Source organism: Sprattus sprattus, assembly GCF_963457725.1.
Source record: "Sprattus sprattus genome assembly, chromosome: 10".
Classification (NCBI taxonomy): Eukaryota; Metazoa; Chordata; class Actinopteri; order Clupeiformes; family Clupeidae; genus Sprattus; species Sprattus sprattus.
In genome coordinates this window covers 30,449,708-30,465,381 of record NC_137908.1, presented here as the reverse complement: position 1 = coordinate 30,465,381, position 15,674 = coordinate 30,449,708, and the positions used below count along the sequence as shown (strand labels likewise).

Genomic DNA, 15,674 nt, shown 5'->3' with positions numbered 1-15,674 from the left:
TAATTTAGTAATAAGTATTATTGCAGTTTTACTGTAAATAACGTTCTAAATGAACAAAAGAAAGAACTTCCGAGTTGACAAATGCAAGAAGTAGATTATAGCCTACGCAAAGTTTACGTTGTGATTCAGTCTATCGTAAATCTAGTAGCCTTTATAGCCACGCCACGGGTTGGGGAAGCCGAGGGATGTGTGTAGGTTACTGCAGACCCCCCCTGGTCTGTCCATTTGATTAATCCCTGTGGGCTACACCCTTTGCCAAACTAATTTAAATTAACTCACTGAAAGAACAGCATCTGATAAAACGTTAATCTGCACACCCAGAAGTTCCTGATAGAGCTGGGGTATAAACCCAATACATCTAGGCTAAAGGGAAATTATCCCCCGCTATAGAACATTTTAATCTAATCGTTATTTTTGATGCACTGATGTTGAAAAATATGTGCTTCGTATGCCTACGACTTCGTAAATGTACGCACTATATGGAGTCAAGTAAGAATACCATTTCATAGTCAAACAAAATTACATTGGACAATAAAGTGTTCTGGTATGCCTGTAGAATGGAATATTATAAAAAACACGTTTGGAATAAGAGGAAAGTAGTAGTCATACTTTGGATTCTGCTCACCTTTGAACGTGGTTACCCAGCCCTACTCGTGCGAAGATAGCAAAAACTGTTCGAATGTGGTACAATTCATTCCAGACATTACGGTGAACGACTGATTGAGTTGTGTGTGCTACGAAGTGTTTCCCTAGTGTCTGACCTCAGCACGACCGAGCACGCCCACTTCAAACGAGTTCCGTGTAAGGTGGCGCAGAAATGAACCTCGTGATGACAGATGAAGGCAGCCTATCTTTCAACATGCACTGAGCGATTTAGGGGCATTAACAGGAATCTTTGAACAAGTAAGCAAAACTATTTAGCCTCATATATAGTACTGGCTTTCGATTAAAAATACAGCTTTAGCCAATGAAAAGATCCCCATTATACAGGACAGGAGTAGTTTTTGTAATAGGGCCTACCAATGTGAGCGTAGGCTAAGAGGCCTTAGATGTACCGTACAGTTAAAGTATTAAAGGCTAGGAAGGTGTTAGTTGTTGTTTTTGTAGTAAACTAACGAAAATGCTTCTGGCCCTAAGGCACGATGAATAATGTTTTAGAAGACACAAGAACATTTTCAAATATTTTCCTCTTAACTATTTACCTATATTATATGTTATTACAGGTAAAGAAGCATCTTTTATATTGCAAAACGCTACTGCACATTTTGTGTTGTGATAAACAATGGTTTGTATACGAATAGTTCAATTTAAAATATTTTAAGGTTTCTTGGAATTCATATGATGAGTTGATTACTCTATTACTAAATCTGAATTGGATTCTGATTAAGTGCTCCACTTACCATTATGTGGTGCAAAATCAAGCACAGCATTTCAGTGGCCAAGCATAATTAGCTTTCTTTTATTGGCAGTCTGTGGACAGTGATGAATAGAAAAGGGTTAGGGAAGTTAAAGTTTAAGATTAGGGTTAAAGTTTGTGTGGGCAATGTGATGACCTGAGTTAGTTAAGTTATGTTTGACAGTTGATTTGTTGATCCAAGGTAAAAATAAATAAATAAAGTGTATTTTAATGTACTAACATGTACTTTAACATGTACTTTCTACCTCAGTAGTACTTCAGTTAAGTGTACTTAACCTAAGTTCACTAATTAGCGCTAATACTTAGTGTATTCATATAAAGTACCCCAGAAATATACAGAAGTATTGTATTAGTGCATTATAATCGTCTGCTTTGAATGCTTTCAATATTTTCATAATACTATTATCAAGTTAAATTTTCATGTCTACCTCAGTAGTAGTTCACTGTACTAATATACGTAGTTGTTCATGGTTCTCCATCTAAGTTAAAGCAAAGTACATTTTTAGTTGTATTTAAGTTTATCTTTAGTAGCACTAATGATATATCAGTATACTAAGTACATAATTAGAACTTCGAAAATAGCACTTTTATAGTACATTAATCATAAGTGCATGGAACCTTACTAAGTATACTTAAATGAAGCTTTATTGAGTTCACCTCATGTTGTAGTCATTCTTTTTGGCGGTTTTATTGGTGGTGTGAACTCTTAAGCATACACAGTAATTGGAGAATGCTAGAAACACCATTGTTTTCAGTAATGAAAACAAATCGGACTGTTCTCAATGATAGGCTTAATAACAAACTGTACTTGCTTCTGTGAGCAGCTTCATCCATCATCATCATCATCATAAAAACAGGGCTGAGGCTGATTTATGGATCTCTCGCTGTTGAGGAACAGCACATACCAAACGTACTTCACGGTGAGCCTGAGCCTGCCTGGTGTCACTGAACATTGATGTCATGTCAGGCTTAAATCAGGTGTTCTGGGTTTGTATCCATCGAGCCTTTTGGATGAGCCTCTGCAGCCTCACCTGACTGGCTGCTTGATTAAGCTGATTGCTACGCAACTTCATCAGATCCATTTTAAAACACCACTATGAATTCAGTAGTTGTAAGTAGTCATTTGCTTGTAAAACAACTCAAATGCCCATACAATGTCCTGTATCAAGACACTGATCTTCTAATGTTTCTTGAATTTTACATTTAATGGCTTTTGTCATTTCCTGCGCCTCCAGAAGCATGGCCTTATAGTCTTTTGTTCAGCAATCTGATGAGATGATGAATGCTGTTGGTCATGCTGTGAAATGGAACTGCGTGACTGAGAGACGCTTTGGTTTGATGCCAATCAACAGTTTCTGCTGCTAGGGGCATAGGGGTCATACTTATACAAGCTGCTTGCCTTCAGTGACATCATCCTACAGTTCAATACGTTAGTCACACCACCAGCTCACACTGGGGAGTGAAGGGGTCAGGACAGGGACAGATGTAAGAGGACATGATGGGAAACAAATCTAGTCTTAATGGTATACCAGGTGACAAAAAAGCAGCGGCACACAGACAAATCTCTTGACATATTCTATTCAAACCAAACATTGACTTACAACGTAATCAGGATAAAGATTGAAATATTTGGTAGCAGGTAGTAAGTAAGTAAGTAAGAAGATTTGTGCGTGTCTGAATGAGGTATTGTAGAAAAAAAGAGAGAGAGAGAGATAGATAGAGTTAAAGGAAGTGAGAGAGATTACAGCCCAATAAAGAGCGTAGACAGAGAACACAAAACACGTTTCCTGTCCGTCCACACTTCATCTTTACATCACAGTCCACTTAAACAGGAAGTTGGGCCACAACAGGTGATCACTAATAATGAACCAAAAGAGCAGCAGTAAACCCTCTTAAGGCCCTAGCTTCATCCGGACACCACACAAGGGCTCTGCAAAGGTCTGAGCTGAGGCCTCACTGCTGCGTGCATCCGTGGCTCCATACATCACATCCCCTCTGCGTTCTGCGCCGGACACCAGGGCGAGCTGCTCCACCCTCTGCACAACATGGCCTCTCCGACGAAGGGACCGCACACGCTTCTCCGGGAATTCAGCTGATGGGGAGGAAGAGAGGAGACAAAGGAGAAGAGAGGAGATTAGGGTAGGGGAAACCAAGGAAGGAAGAGGTTAGAAACAAACCCCCCGAGAGACATTAACCAAAAGGCTTTATGTATGCTTAGGATCTGCTAAAATGTGTAGGAGTTTCTTTAAATATGAGTAGTCATAACTGCAATATGTACAGTATAAACAGGTTTTCCTGTATCTACATACAATGAGGTTTCAACAACTCATCAACCAGAATGAGATTTGTCTGCAGACTTGGATGGAGTCTCCCTTCAGATAAAGAGTCAGTCAGATTTTTGTGTTCTGATATGACCTTGATCAGCACCTGCAATCAAATCATGTGACAGAATCTCAGTCATATTTAAGGTAACGCTCAAAGTCTGTGGTTTTGATTACTACATTGGTACCGTAACAACAATGAAAACCACAGCAAATGAACAGAAAATATGCTTTAGCCACTGACATTTAATGATGGCATTAATTTAATCAAACCATTTAGCATTAACTGACATGACTTTCATGACTGAAAACAAGTGTGTACCACGATTGATTAAACACCCAGTAGCCAGATTCTAGCCTCGTGATGGAGCACAAGACAAGTGCACCATATACCTGAGCTATACTGCTGAGGCCCTGGAAACCCTCAGGGGTCCCCAGGGTCAAATACAGCCCACACGGTCCTCCAGTCGGTCTCACTATAGTGGGCATGAGCCAGGACAGAGGCCTCTTTCCTCCCTGGATCCTATTACGCTAGAATAGTGTTACAAAGAAAATCTAAGTATGAGGGCATAGTCACCTGACTACAAATATAACTGCAATGAGGCATACTAACATAACCTACATCAAAAAGTCTGCAGTAACAAAAAGAAACCTGTCTAGCAGTATTTTTCCATTCTGATAACTGGAGCAGAACTGAACATGTATCATCATTTGCCATTCATTGACCAGTACCTGGTTTAACCAGGTCCTGTTCTGAGTCCCTGTGAGCCAGGAGAAATTGATCATTTGGCTGTTTAAAAGAATGCCGGATGGGGTAATGATTCCGCTTCCAAAGGGCCTATTGAGAGAACTGCAACATGAGAAAATGAGTACATACCTCTCCACCCACAGATCTTCATTACAATGGTGAGCACAACAGGTTTGAGTGCTTGATCATATTTCTTACTGGGGATACGGTTACAAGAGTACCAAGTAGTGAGTCACAGTCAAAAAACATTGATTTCATTATAAGGAATCTTGAAATAAATTATAAGAAAGTGAACGAGAGGATGCATGATTTAAGAGATATATACATCATCTTGTTCACTGTGGTAGAGCTTAAGATGGTAAAGACTTAAGAAGTTTCACATTTTCCCCTACAGTGTGCATCACAGATATGGTCAGGGTACCATGATAGTGACACGATAAGGTCATCGGGACCCATGACGAGCACTTGGCTGGAAGCACTGGCCCCGCCCTGCAGGCTGTGGAGCGCTGGGTAAAGGTGGGGGGGGAATGGCACTGCTGGAGTTGCTGATCATTTGACGCAGGACAGCAGCATGTGGTTTACTACAGTCGAGAAACAGGGAAAATACAATCAGCAGGGCATGCTAGGAGAGCGGCCCAGGAGACCTAGAATGCAGAAGAACTGTGAAGACATGTTAATGACACTGCTTTAATGAAATCAGTATGACACTCTGACACCTTCAAGTGCACGGGAGAAAGCAACTGAAATCAAAGTTAATTAAAATCGCACCATTGTTTTTCTATCTCTCCAATCCTCTATTATTCCTGAGCGCCACAGTTAATAAAACAAAAAACTGACCTGAATTGAGAAAATTACTATGAATCTCAAAACTTAATTATATTTCATCTTCACAAGCATGAATATGTGGATCATACCTTAGCATGTTAGAGATGGTGTCTGAGACAGAGTTTGGATCCGCTAACCCACTTGCCATGGCTAGGGCTGCTTTTAGAGACTAAACAAAGCACCAGAAAATGAAAGGGCCGTATGTAATGTACAGTGGGGAAAATAATATTTGAACCCCTGCCGATCTCGCAAGTTTGGCCACTTGTAAAGAAATGTGTGATCTAGAATTGTATTGGTAGGTGTGTTTTAACAGTGAGAAACAGAATATCAACAAAAGAAAATCAGAAAACTGCATTTTATAACATTTATGACTTTATTTGCATTTGATGCAAAAAATAAGTATTTGAACCCCCAAGCAAACAGCAAGAATTCTGGCTCACTGACCAGTTATGTGCCCAAGAAGCACACAGATTAGTCCTCATTAGGTCTAACATGGTACACCTGATCTCAACTGGGGACGTTTATAAAAGAAACTTGTCCAAAGAATCATACTTCACACCTTCAACCTCACCACCATGGGCAAGACCAAAGAGTTGTCCAAGGACGTCAGAGATAAGATTATAGACCTGCACAAGGCTGGAATGGGCTACAAAACCATTGGCAAGCAGCTTGGTGAGAAGCAGACAACTATTGGTGTGATTATTCGTAAATGGAAGCAACACCAAACAAATGTTAATCGCTCTAGGTCTGGGGCTTCATGCAAGATATCCCCTCGTGCGGTATCAGTGATCATTCGATAGGTGCAGAATAACCCCAGAACTACACGGGGAGCTTGTGAATGATCTCAAGGCAGCTGGGACCACAGTCACCAAGAAAACAATTGGCAACAAACCACGCCGTCATTTTTTTAAGTACTGCATCACTCGCAAGGTCCCCCTGCTCAAGGAAGCGCATGTACAGGGCCATCTGAAGTTTGCCATTGCACACTTGAATGATTCTAAGGATGATTGGGAGACAGAATGTGGTCAGATGATACCAAAATCAAGCTCTTTGGCATCAACTCGACTTGCCGTGTTTGACGGGGGGGAATGCAGAATATGACCCCAAGAGTACATCATACCCACCATCAAGCATGGAGGTGGAAACATTATGCTTTGGGCTGTTTCTCTGCAAAGGGTACAGGACGACTCCACCGCATCAAGGGGACTATAGATGGGGCCATGTTACGTGGAATATTGGGCTTGAACCTCATTCCCTCATTCCCTCCCATTGAAAATTCAACCTTAAAGATTTGGAGAGAATCTATAAAGAGGAGTGGACCAAAATCTCTCCTGAGAAGTGTGTAAACCTGGTGACCAACTGCAAGAAACGTCTGACGTCTGTGCTTGCCAACAAGGGTTATTCCACCAAGTACTAAGGCCGAATCTCGATTCTTCTCCTTGCCCCTTTTGCTTTGTCTTGTCTTAGTCTTAACCCTAGCACTTGCAAGTGTAAGGGCCAAGGGCTGAGATCTTTCCCCTATGAAATGAGACGCCACTCGGTTTCGGGTACGTCATGCGTGACTATACATAAAAAAAATTAAAAGCCTAAAATAACTGGAATGGATTAAAAATAAAGCTGATAAAGTATGCCAATATAGATGATCAATGATAATCAGACTGCAGATAGTACATTATTTTTAATGTTGACACCATGTATTATTTCTCTCTTTTGAAATGATGTTCCATATTTGTATCAGTTGTGTACTAAGCCTACTGATTTTACTGTTGTGGTGTTTGTATCTTGGGTCCTTCCTGAATTTGAATGAAACAATGCTAGAAAACAAGAAAAATATTGACAGATGGGTTTCATTAAATAAAGGCCTACTGTAACTGCTATCTCCTCAGAGATATTCCCGTGGTAGAACTCGTCCACCCCATGGCTGGCAACACGGTCCAGAACAGCAGCCAAATCGGGTAATTTCAGGGTGGCGACTGCAGAAAGTGGCTCACCATGAGGTAAGAACATCCCCCTGAAGAGCTCAGACACATTCTCCCCCCTCTGAGACTCTATGGCTCGGGCTGCCATGGACATTTATATGTATGATGGGTTGAGATGGAGGAGAGAAAAGGAAATATTCTTAACACACACAGACACGTCACAGCACCACCTTGAGGGGAAGGAGTTCATGGCATGCATGCAGATCTCTCCAATGGACTCTATACCAATACAGAAAAGAAAGGCATGTGTCTACCCTATAAAGTGTTGCCCATTCAATTTGTATGTATTCATTCATTTACATCTTAGTGATATTTCATTTTATTCAAAAGCTGAACCGACAATTACAGTGTACAAAACTAGCAAAATGTTAAGTGTTCTGTTGTTGAAAGAACTATATTTATGACAAGAGGGGAAGATATAAAGACCACATGAATTCTTTATATTACCCAGGTTGTCAGAGACATTAAATCCTTGTTTTGCTATGTTGGCTGCCCTCACCACCAGGTCATACCACTGTGCCCTAGGAAAAGATCATGGATGAGAACAAAGCAAACAAATGGAGCAAGAATATGTCTATGGTGTTTGTCTGACACAATGTTGAGAAGGCATGTGGCAGACACACTAATATATCTGAAATGAATTGTGAAATGGTACAAACAGATCCTTGGCAATGATATCAGTAAGCATTTATTGTAGTGCTTGTGAAATCTTTCACATGGAAGTGAGGGTGACAAGAGTGTCTGGTAAACAGGACAGAATACTAACCTTCCATACTGTTGATGTGCTTGGTGTAACCCTCTGAGCATGCCTGGCACCCCAACAAGAAGGCCTGACTGAACAAATATTTACATTTATATTTGGTCAGTTGACAGAAACTTTTGAGTGACTTACAAATGAGGAACAACAACCAAGCTGTAGTACTGTAAGTTAGGAGGCCTGTTGAGAGTATAAACACAAAGTATTAATTCTAGTCAATCTGAAAAAAGTGCAAAAGAGCATATAGAAGTGCACATTAAGTGCGAGAGTATTAGGCATGTTAGGGGTGTTAGAGGTGGTTTCTTCAGGAAGGAAAGGGACACTGTCCATGCTGGGAGGCCCCCAAGAAGAGCGTTTCAGTAGTCAAGGCAGGAGATAACCATGGGTTGGGTTGGGTTCCAGGCTGAGACAGGTAGGGCCTGATTTGTTCTCTTGTTGTACAGTACAAAGTAGCAAGAAAAAGGTTAGCTGGTCATTGATCACGACACCCAGGTTTCTCACAAGATAGAGGCAATTTTTATGCTGATATTGGGTTGAATAGATGGGTTGCGTAGACTGGATAGTTTGACAGAAATCTAAAAACAGATCTTATTATCTCTTTAGTTTCTCCAAGACAATGAGATATTTAGACATCTCAATATTACCTCCTCTGTTTCTCCCTCAAGACAACTTTAGGGGCTGAGATATTAATTTTCACAGTAAAGTAAATTTAACTAACCTATGATAAGACTGTTCTAGACGGTCCTACCCTTCTTAATACTACCTTATGCTGCAGGTCATGTTGTAGCATTTCCTTTTGGATTCTAGAGGGAGCTGTTTCACCAAAATCAATCACCACGCTTTCATTTTTTCGTCCATCATGGACCTGCATGACCCCACCGCTGTGAAGAGGTGAGGAAACCCATGAACAAGGTACTTATACAAAGATCTGTCAAAATGGAACGCTCAGCACCAAAGCCCTAGCCTGGTGACACCAGCCTACGTATTTCCGCCTGAATTGATTTCAAGCTCATACTCAGTCTGGCCCAACCATAGACATGTATAGATAGACGCCGCCTCCACTGCTTCAGCCCGTTGCCTCGGCGAAACGCCTCGCCGCCATTTTGGGAAAGGAGCTCTCTGCCGTCAGAGGTCTGTCAGACGTGTCAAACAAGCGCAAGTTGCCAGGTGCTGCGGTTTATCTGGATAAAAATCACGCTAACCTTTTACATTTCGCAACCAATTTCATGGAGTATTCAAGGGTTTATGCTCTACGTGAAGTGTGTGAAAAAGATTTGCCTCTACGTTACTTTGAATCTCGCTAGTTAAATCGCCAGTCATACATGTGCATGGGTCTATGATAAAGGCTCACTTTTCTTGCAAAGCTCGTGCATTTTAAAAATACTGAGAAGATCTATAAACTATCGAAATAGTCAATACTAGTAACTAAAGAAGCACTATCATTAAGAGAGAGCATACATCAAATAGTGAGAAACTGGCAGTCAGTGTGTTTTTCATAGTTTAATAGTTCCTTTTCAAGTATGTGCATTAAGAAACCTTGAACAGTGCAATTGGCAATACACAGTTATTTCACAATTATATATTGTGTCAATTGCACTGCATAGATCTGAAAATGTTAAGAGCATGATTGTATAATATGTCAAATTGTACAAATGTACAAATATATATATATATATATATATATATATATATATATATATATATTATATAATATGAATATATACTTATACTTAAAATATATTATATTATATTGTATCACATATTATATATATCATATATACAGCCGTGGAAAAAATTAAGAGACCACTTCAAAATTATCAGTTTCTCTGGTTTTACTATTTATTGGTATGTGTTAAAGTAAAATGTACATTTTAGTTTTATTCTATAACCTACTGGCAACATTCCTACCAAATTTCAAATAAAAATATTGTCATTTAGATCATTTATTTGCAGAAAAATGACAATTGGTCAAAATAGCAAAATTGATGCAGTGTCTTCAGATCTCGAATAATGCAAAGAAAACAAGCTCATATTCATTTTTAAACTACACAATACTAATGCTTACACTTAGGAAGAGTTCAGAAATCAATATTTGGTGGAATAACCTTGATTTAAAATCACAACTTTCATGTGTCTTGGCATGCTCTCCACCAGTCTTTCACATTGCCGTTGGGTGACTTTATGCTACTCCTGGCGCAAGAATTCAAGCAGCTCGGCTTCTTTTCATGGCTTGTGACCATCCATCTTCCTCTTGATCACATTTCAGAGGTTTTATTATGGGATTCAGGTCTCGAAATTGGGCTGGCCATGACAGGGTCCTGATCTGGTGGTACTCCATCCACACCTTTACTGGCCTGGCTGTGTGGCATGGAGCATTGCCCTGCTGGAAAAAACACTTCTCAGAGTTGGGGAACATTGTCAGAGCAAAAGGAAGCAAGTTTTTCTTCCGGGACAACGTTGTACTTTGCCTGGCTGAGGTTTGTAAAAGACCATAAGGATTGAAAAAGCGGACTGGAGGTTCTTCTAAGTTCGTCTTCTCTGATGAGTCGGATTTCACAGTAGGTGCAAGACTCTCTGGCTTGTAGGCCTCTCCAGGTCTCCGTCTAACCATCAGACGACCATGTGTTGGGCAAAGCTGAAAATTGGACTCATCAGAGAAGACGAACTAGAAGACCCTCCAGTCCGCTTTTTTCAATCCTTATGGTCTTTTACAAACCTCAGCCAGGCAAAGTACAACGTTGTCCCGGAAGAAAAACTTGCTTCCTTTAGCTCTGACAATGTTCCCCAACTCTGAGAAATGTTTTTTCCAGCAGGGCAATGCTCCATGCCACACAGCCAGGCCAGTAAAGGTGTGGATGGAGTACCACCAGATCAGGACCCTGTCATGGCCAGCCCAATTTCGAGACCTGAATCCCATCAAAAACCTCTGAAATGTGATCAAGAGGAAGATGGATGGTCACAAGCCATGAAAAGAAGCCGAGCTGCTTGAATTCTTGCGCCAGGAGTAGCATAAAGTCACCCAACGGCAATGTGAAAGACTGGTGGAGAGCATGCCAAGACACATGAAAGTTGTGATTTTAAATCAAGGTTTTTCCACCAAATATTGATTTCTGAACTCTTCCTAAGTGTAAGCATTAGTATTGTGTAGTTTAAAAATGAATATGAGCTTGTTTTCTTTGCATTATTCGAGATCTGAAGACACTGCATCTTTTTTGCTAATTTGACCAATTGTCATTTTTCTGCAAATAAATGATCTAAATGACAATATTTTTATTTGAAATTTGGTAGGAATGTTGCCAGTAGGTTATAGAATAAAACAAAAATGTACATTTTACTTTAACACATACCAATAAATAGTAAATCCAGAGAAACTGATAATTTTGAAGTGGTCTCTTAATTTTTTCCGCGGCTGTATGTTATTCCATTGCACAGTATACTGATATATATAATATGTGATACAATATAATATAATATATTTTAAGTATAAGTATATATTCATATTATATAATATATATATATATATATATATATATATATATATATATATATATATATATATATATATATATATTTGTACATTTGTACAATTTGACATATTATACAATCATGCTCTTAACATTTTCAGATCTATGCAGTGCAATTGACACAATATATAATTGTGAAATAACTGTGTATTGCCAATTGCACTGTTCAAGGTTTCTTAATGCACATACTTGAAAAGGAACTATTAAACTATGAAAAACACACTGACTGCCAGTTTCTCACTATTTGATGTATGCTCTTTCTCTTAATGATGGTCAATACGTAGTAACTAAAGAAGCACTATTTCGATAGTTTATAGATCTTCTCAGTATTTTCAAAATGCACGAGCTTTGCAAGAAAAGTGAGCGTTTATCATAGACCCATGCACTTGTATGACTGGCGATTTAACTAGCGAGATTCAAAGTAACGTAGAGGCAAATCTTTTTCACACACTTCACGTAGAGCATAAACCCTTGAATACTCCATGAAATTGGTTGCGAAATGTAAAAGGTTATCGTGATTTTTATCCAGATAAAGCGCAGCTCCTGGCAACTTGCGCTTGTTTGACAGACCGCTGAAGTCAGAGAGCTCCTTTCTCAATATGGCGGCGACGCGTTTCGCCGAGAAGCAGTGGAGGCGGCGTCTACCTATACATGTCTATGGGCCCAACTCCGTTGACAATCGTCTCCAGGACTCAAAATCCTGTAGGACCAATCAGCGAACAGTTCAGAGCTGTGACGCAAAACTCGCCTTGGAGGAAAAGACACGAAAAGCTATCGGAAAAGTTGTCTCAACTCTCGAGAACATCAGAAAATTAAAAGGAGAACAAGAGTATTTTCTTGTAAGTTTTATGATTGGAAAGGATGTCGTAGCTCTTCTCCCAACTGGCTTTGGGAAGAGTTTAATCTACCAATGCTTACTAAACGTTGCTGATTGGTTAAGGGAACTCCAATGATTTTAAACCTCAAGCTAAGCACCCGCTCATCTCGGAAACGAAAATGCATAGCGTTTTGCCAGACTGAAAGACGGAATGAAATGGAGTCACAGGCTGGTAATGGCCAGGCTACCAAAGCCCCTCACAAGTATTATAAATAATATGGTGGACACAATCAAATGTAAAAGTTGTGTCATTTATGGAGACAGTAGGCCTACATATCTTGATAAACCAGGCTAAAACAAACTTAGGGGAAACCACAAGCCTGATGTGTGACATTTCTGAACATAAACCACCACATTTCCCTCCTATGCCGGAGATGTGTGGATGCACGACACTCTGGCAGAGTGCAGAAGTGATGGCAGCGTCCACACTGGATCCCCCATCTCTGATCACCCCCAGCCCCAGCAACGAACACAGCTTACTGTCAGTCACAACCACCCCAGGGCCCACAACCTGAACACCAGACGAATGTTCAAACATGAGTAATATGAGTGAATGACACTGATCTCAAAAAGAAACTGGATAGCGCATTCCATGGTTTCAAGTGACGCCACAAGCAAATCGTGGCGGCCATTTTAAAGGGACCACTTTCCTGCTTTAGACCAATGATTATAACGGGTGATGAATATTATATATAAGATATTTCATGAATTTGTATATTAAGCCTTATAGTCAAGTTTTCAGAATCGCAAACATAGGCGAACGTTCGCGAACGATTTTAAACATTTTCCGTTAAACGAACATAAGCAAGCAAACGTTTACGAACATAGGCAAACTGTCAAACTGTCTGAAGAGGTAGTTCTCCACAAACAGACATGGATCGCGGACTGCAAGAGATGTGCTCCCAGATGGAGATTAACATGGGTATCGTAGCCCGACCTATTATCCCGCACGACCTATTATCCCGCAAGCGCTGGTACACGTTACTTAATATTGATTTCGGTGTCATCCAGGATCGCAGATTTCGGAAAACTTAAGTCCCTGCCCAAAAAGGGTATTTCAATTAGCTTTGTAGCAAAAATGCCACATATACAGCGTTTTGAAGTGTATAAGAAAGTGTTGTAATACTGCGTGTACAAACCAGCCTGTTACAAATAGTAGAATTTAGATTTCGCGACGTTCGGTGTAAATTCTTTTTCTTGTTGAGCTTGATTCCCAACGGCATTTTACATCAATGCGGGATAATAGGTCGTCGCCAACTTTGTTGCCATTTCGCGACTGTACAAAACAAATCGGAAAATACGTTAAGAAATGTTCCTGCTGAGAGTCAAACAAGACTTCGTGCATGTTCTACACACCTGTCACTTCTGAAATATGTAAGGTTGATTCATTAAACCATATTTATATTGATAAAAACATATTTGTTAAGCGGACTTTTTGGTGGCCCGCGGGATAATAGGTCGCGTTACTATATGTGTTGAATTTCATGAAAATATCGTATAGCAATTTGAGTTGTTAATTTATCTTTGTCTCAGTTAAGTTGAGAAGCGTATTTTTTCTGAAAGTGTAAATGAATGCTAGTCCTATATTTCCTTAACAAACGTTAGCTTTGTTGTGTTTGACGTTTTTATTATCTTATGATAGATACCCAGTAAAGACATTTAAATATGCTTGATTGAAAATTATAATATAATAATCAGATATTACCTTATCTGAAAGGTAATAGTTGGTTGTGACTAATACGTAGCTAGGCTATTTAACAAACGTGTGTCGAGTAGAAAAGTGCTACATAGTGCCCATACGACCCTGGTGCTACACAAGTTGCTAAAACAAGTAGCGCTTTAGCTGCTAGTTTGTAGAACAATTTTACGTTTGAACCGCTTGTAAGATGTCTGCATTTGCTGCTGTAGGGTGCGTAGAAAGTTGAGGTTTGTTACAATGTAATGTACATATTCACAATACCGATTTCCTCTCCGATCCGCAGACGCATTTGACCAGCCACCAGCGGACGAGGTGGTAGGCTAGTCATTGGCAGTAAGTGGAAAGCTGTAGCAGCTCATGTAGTAGGCTATGTATGTGATATAAGGATAGTGTTCCCCCACTTAAAATATCCCCAGCTAGGTCACTACAACACTAATGCTTACTGTATGTTAGAAGGACCACCCAGTTTGGGGATTACTGTAGAATGGTTGCTAGATGGTGGTGACTTATCTGTGAGGCATTACTGCAAGAAGATTTGTTCCGTCATTTTGTTAAGTAGGCTGGGTTAACTTAGGGGTTAGTTTTGAACATGCAATTAGTCTAGTATTATTAAGTGTGACTGTCTTGAGAGTGTAGAAGAGTGTCAAATGTTGTCTTGTTTGTTTACATTCCAGATAACTGGCCTCACACCGCTGTTTTGCTCCTCATAGAGACCTGGAGGTCTCTTAAGGAGAAGTTTGAGTGTCCCACCATTAAAAGAAAGCAAGCTTGGGAGATGGTTGCGGAGTGCCTCAGAAAGGAAGCAGTTAATGTGACATGGCAGATGTGTGACAACAAGTGGAGGAACCTTAGGCGCAGGTAAGCAAAATGACAAAAACTCAACCCCATGAAGAGGAGAGTCACTCTCGCACACACTTACCTAAACAGCTGGGTAATTTTCATCTCAACATTTCTAATGCTCTTTGCTCTGCACTTTTTGTCTATTCTTTCTATAGATACAAAATCATCTGTGATGGGCATGGGAAGACATGACAGGGCCGGCAAAAGTGGGACCATTTATACAGACAACCATGAAGACAAGGTTTTTGCAACAGGAGATGAGTCGTCGTCAGCCACACCACTACCAATATCGACACAGCCACGGTATCGGTTACCATCCCACTCTACATGCTTCCTGATGGCCATTTCGTCAAGCATAAGAGAGCAAACAACTTGTCTACCCTCCTTAGCAGCTGTTTGGACTTTTGCAGCAAGTGCTTGAAAAGCAGGCTGTGTGAATCCTGGTTCTGTAGGAATATTTGCATACCAACGCCTAATTTGACATTGGTGAGGCAGTGCCAAGTTGAATATCTCTCTGACAAATTCATAAGCCTTTGCTGAGTAAAACTGCAGCGTCAATGCAAATTACTCTGCCGCACCAGCCACCACACATGTAAACATTAGCAGGCAATCGCAAATTAAGTGGAGCGGGACAAGCACTTTCGGTAAATCATCCAGCTGAATTGACTGATTACATGATTCTCGCAG

General features: G+C 40.2%; 1 protein-coding gene across 1 annotated transcript; it reads right to left on the bottom strand.

Moving 5' to 3' along the window:
- Positions 1-3,309: 3,309 nt before the first annotated feature.
- LOC308371289 (glutathione hydrolase 7-like) lies at positions 3,310-15,332 on the bottom strand (the record flags this gene model as incomplete). Its single annotated transcript, XM_080846134.1, has 12 exons — positions 3,310-3,509; positions 3,727-3,844; positions 4,132-4,269; positions 4,471-4,588; positions 4,908-4,982; positions 5,401-5,480; positions 7,178-7,371; positions 7,738-7,811; positions 8,057-8,124; positions 8,811-8,928; positions 12,751-12,959; positions 15,210-15,332. 12 exons carry the CDS (start codon positions 15,330-15,332, stop codon positions 3,310-3,312), a joined length of 1,515 nt encoding a protein of 504 aa, XP_080702260.1.
- Positions 15,333-15,674: the final 342 nt, after the last annotated feature.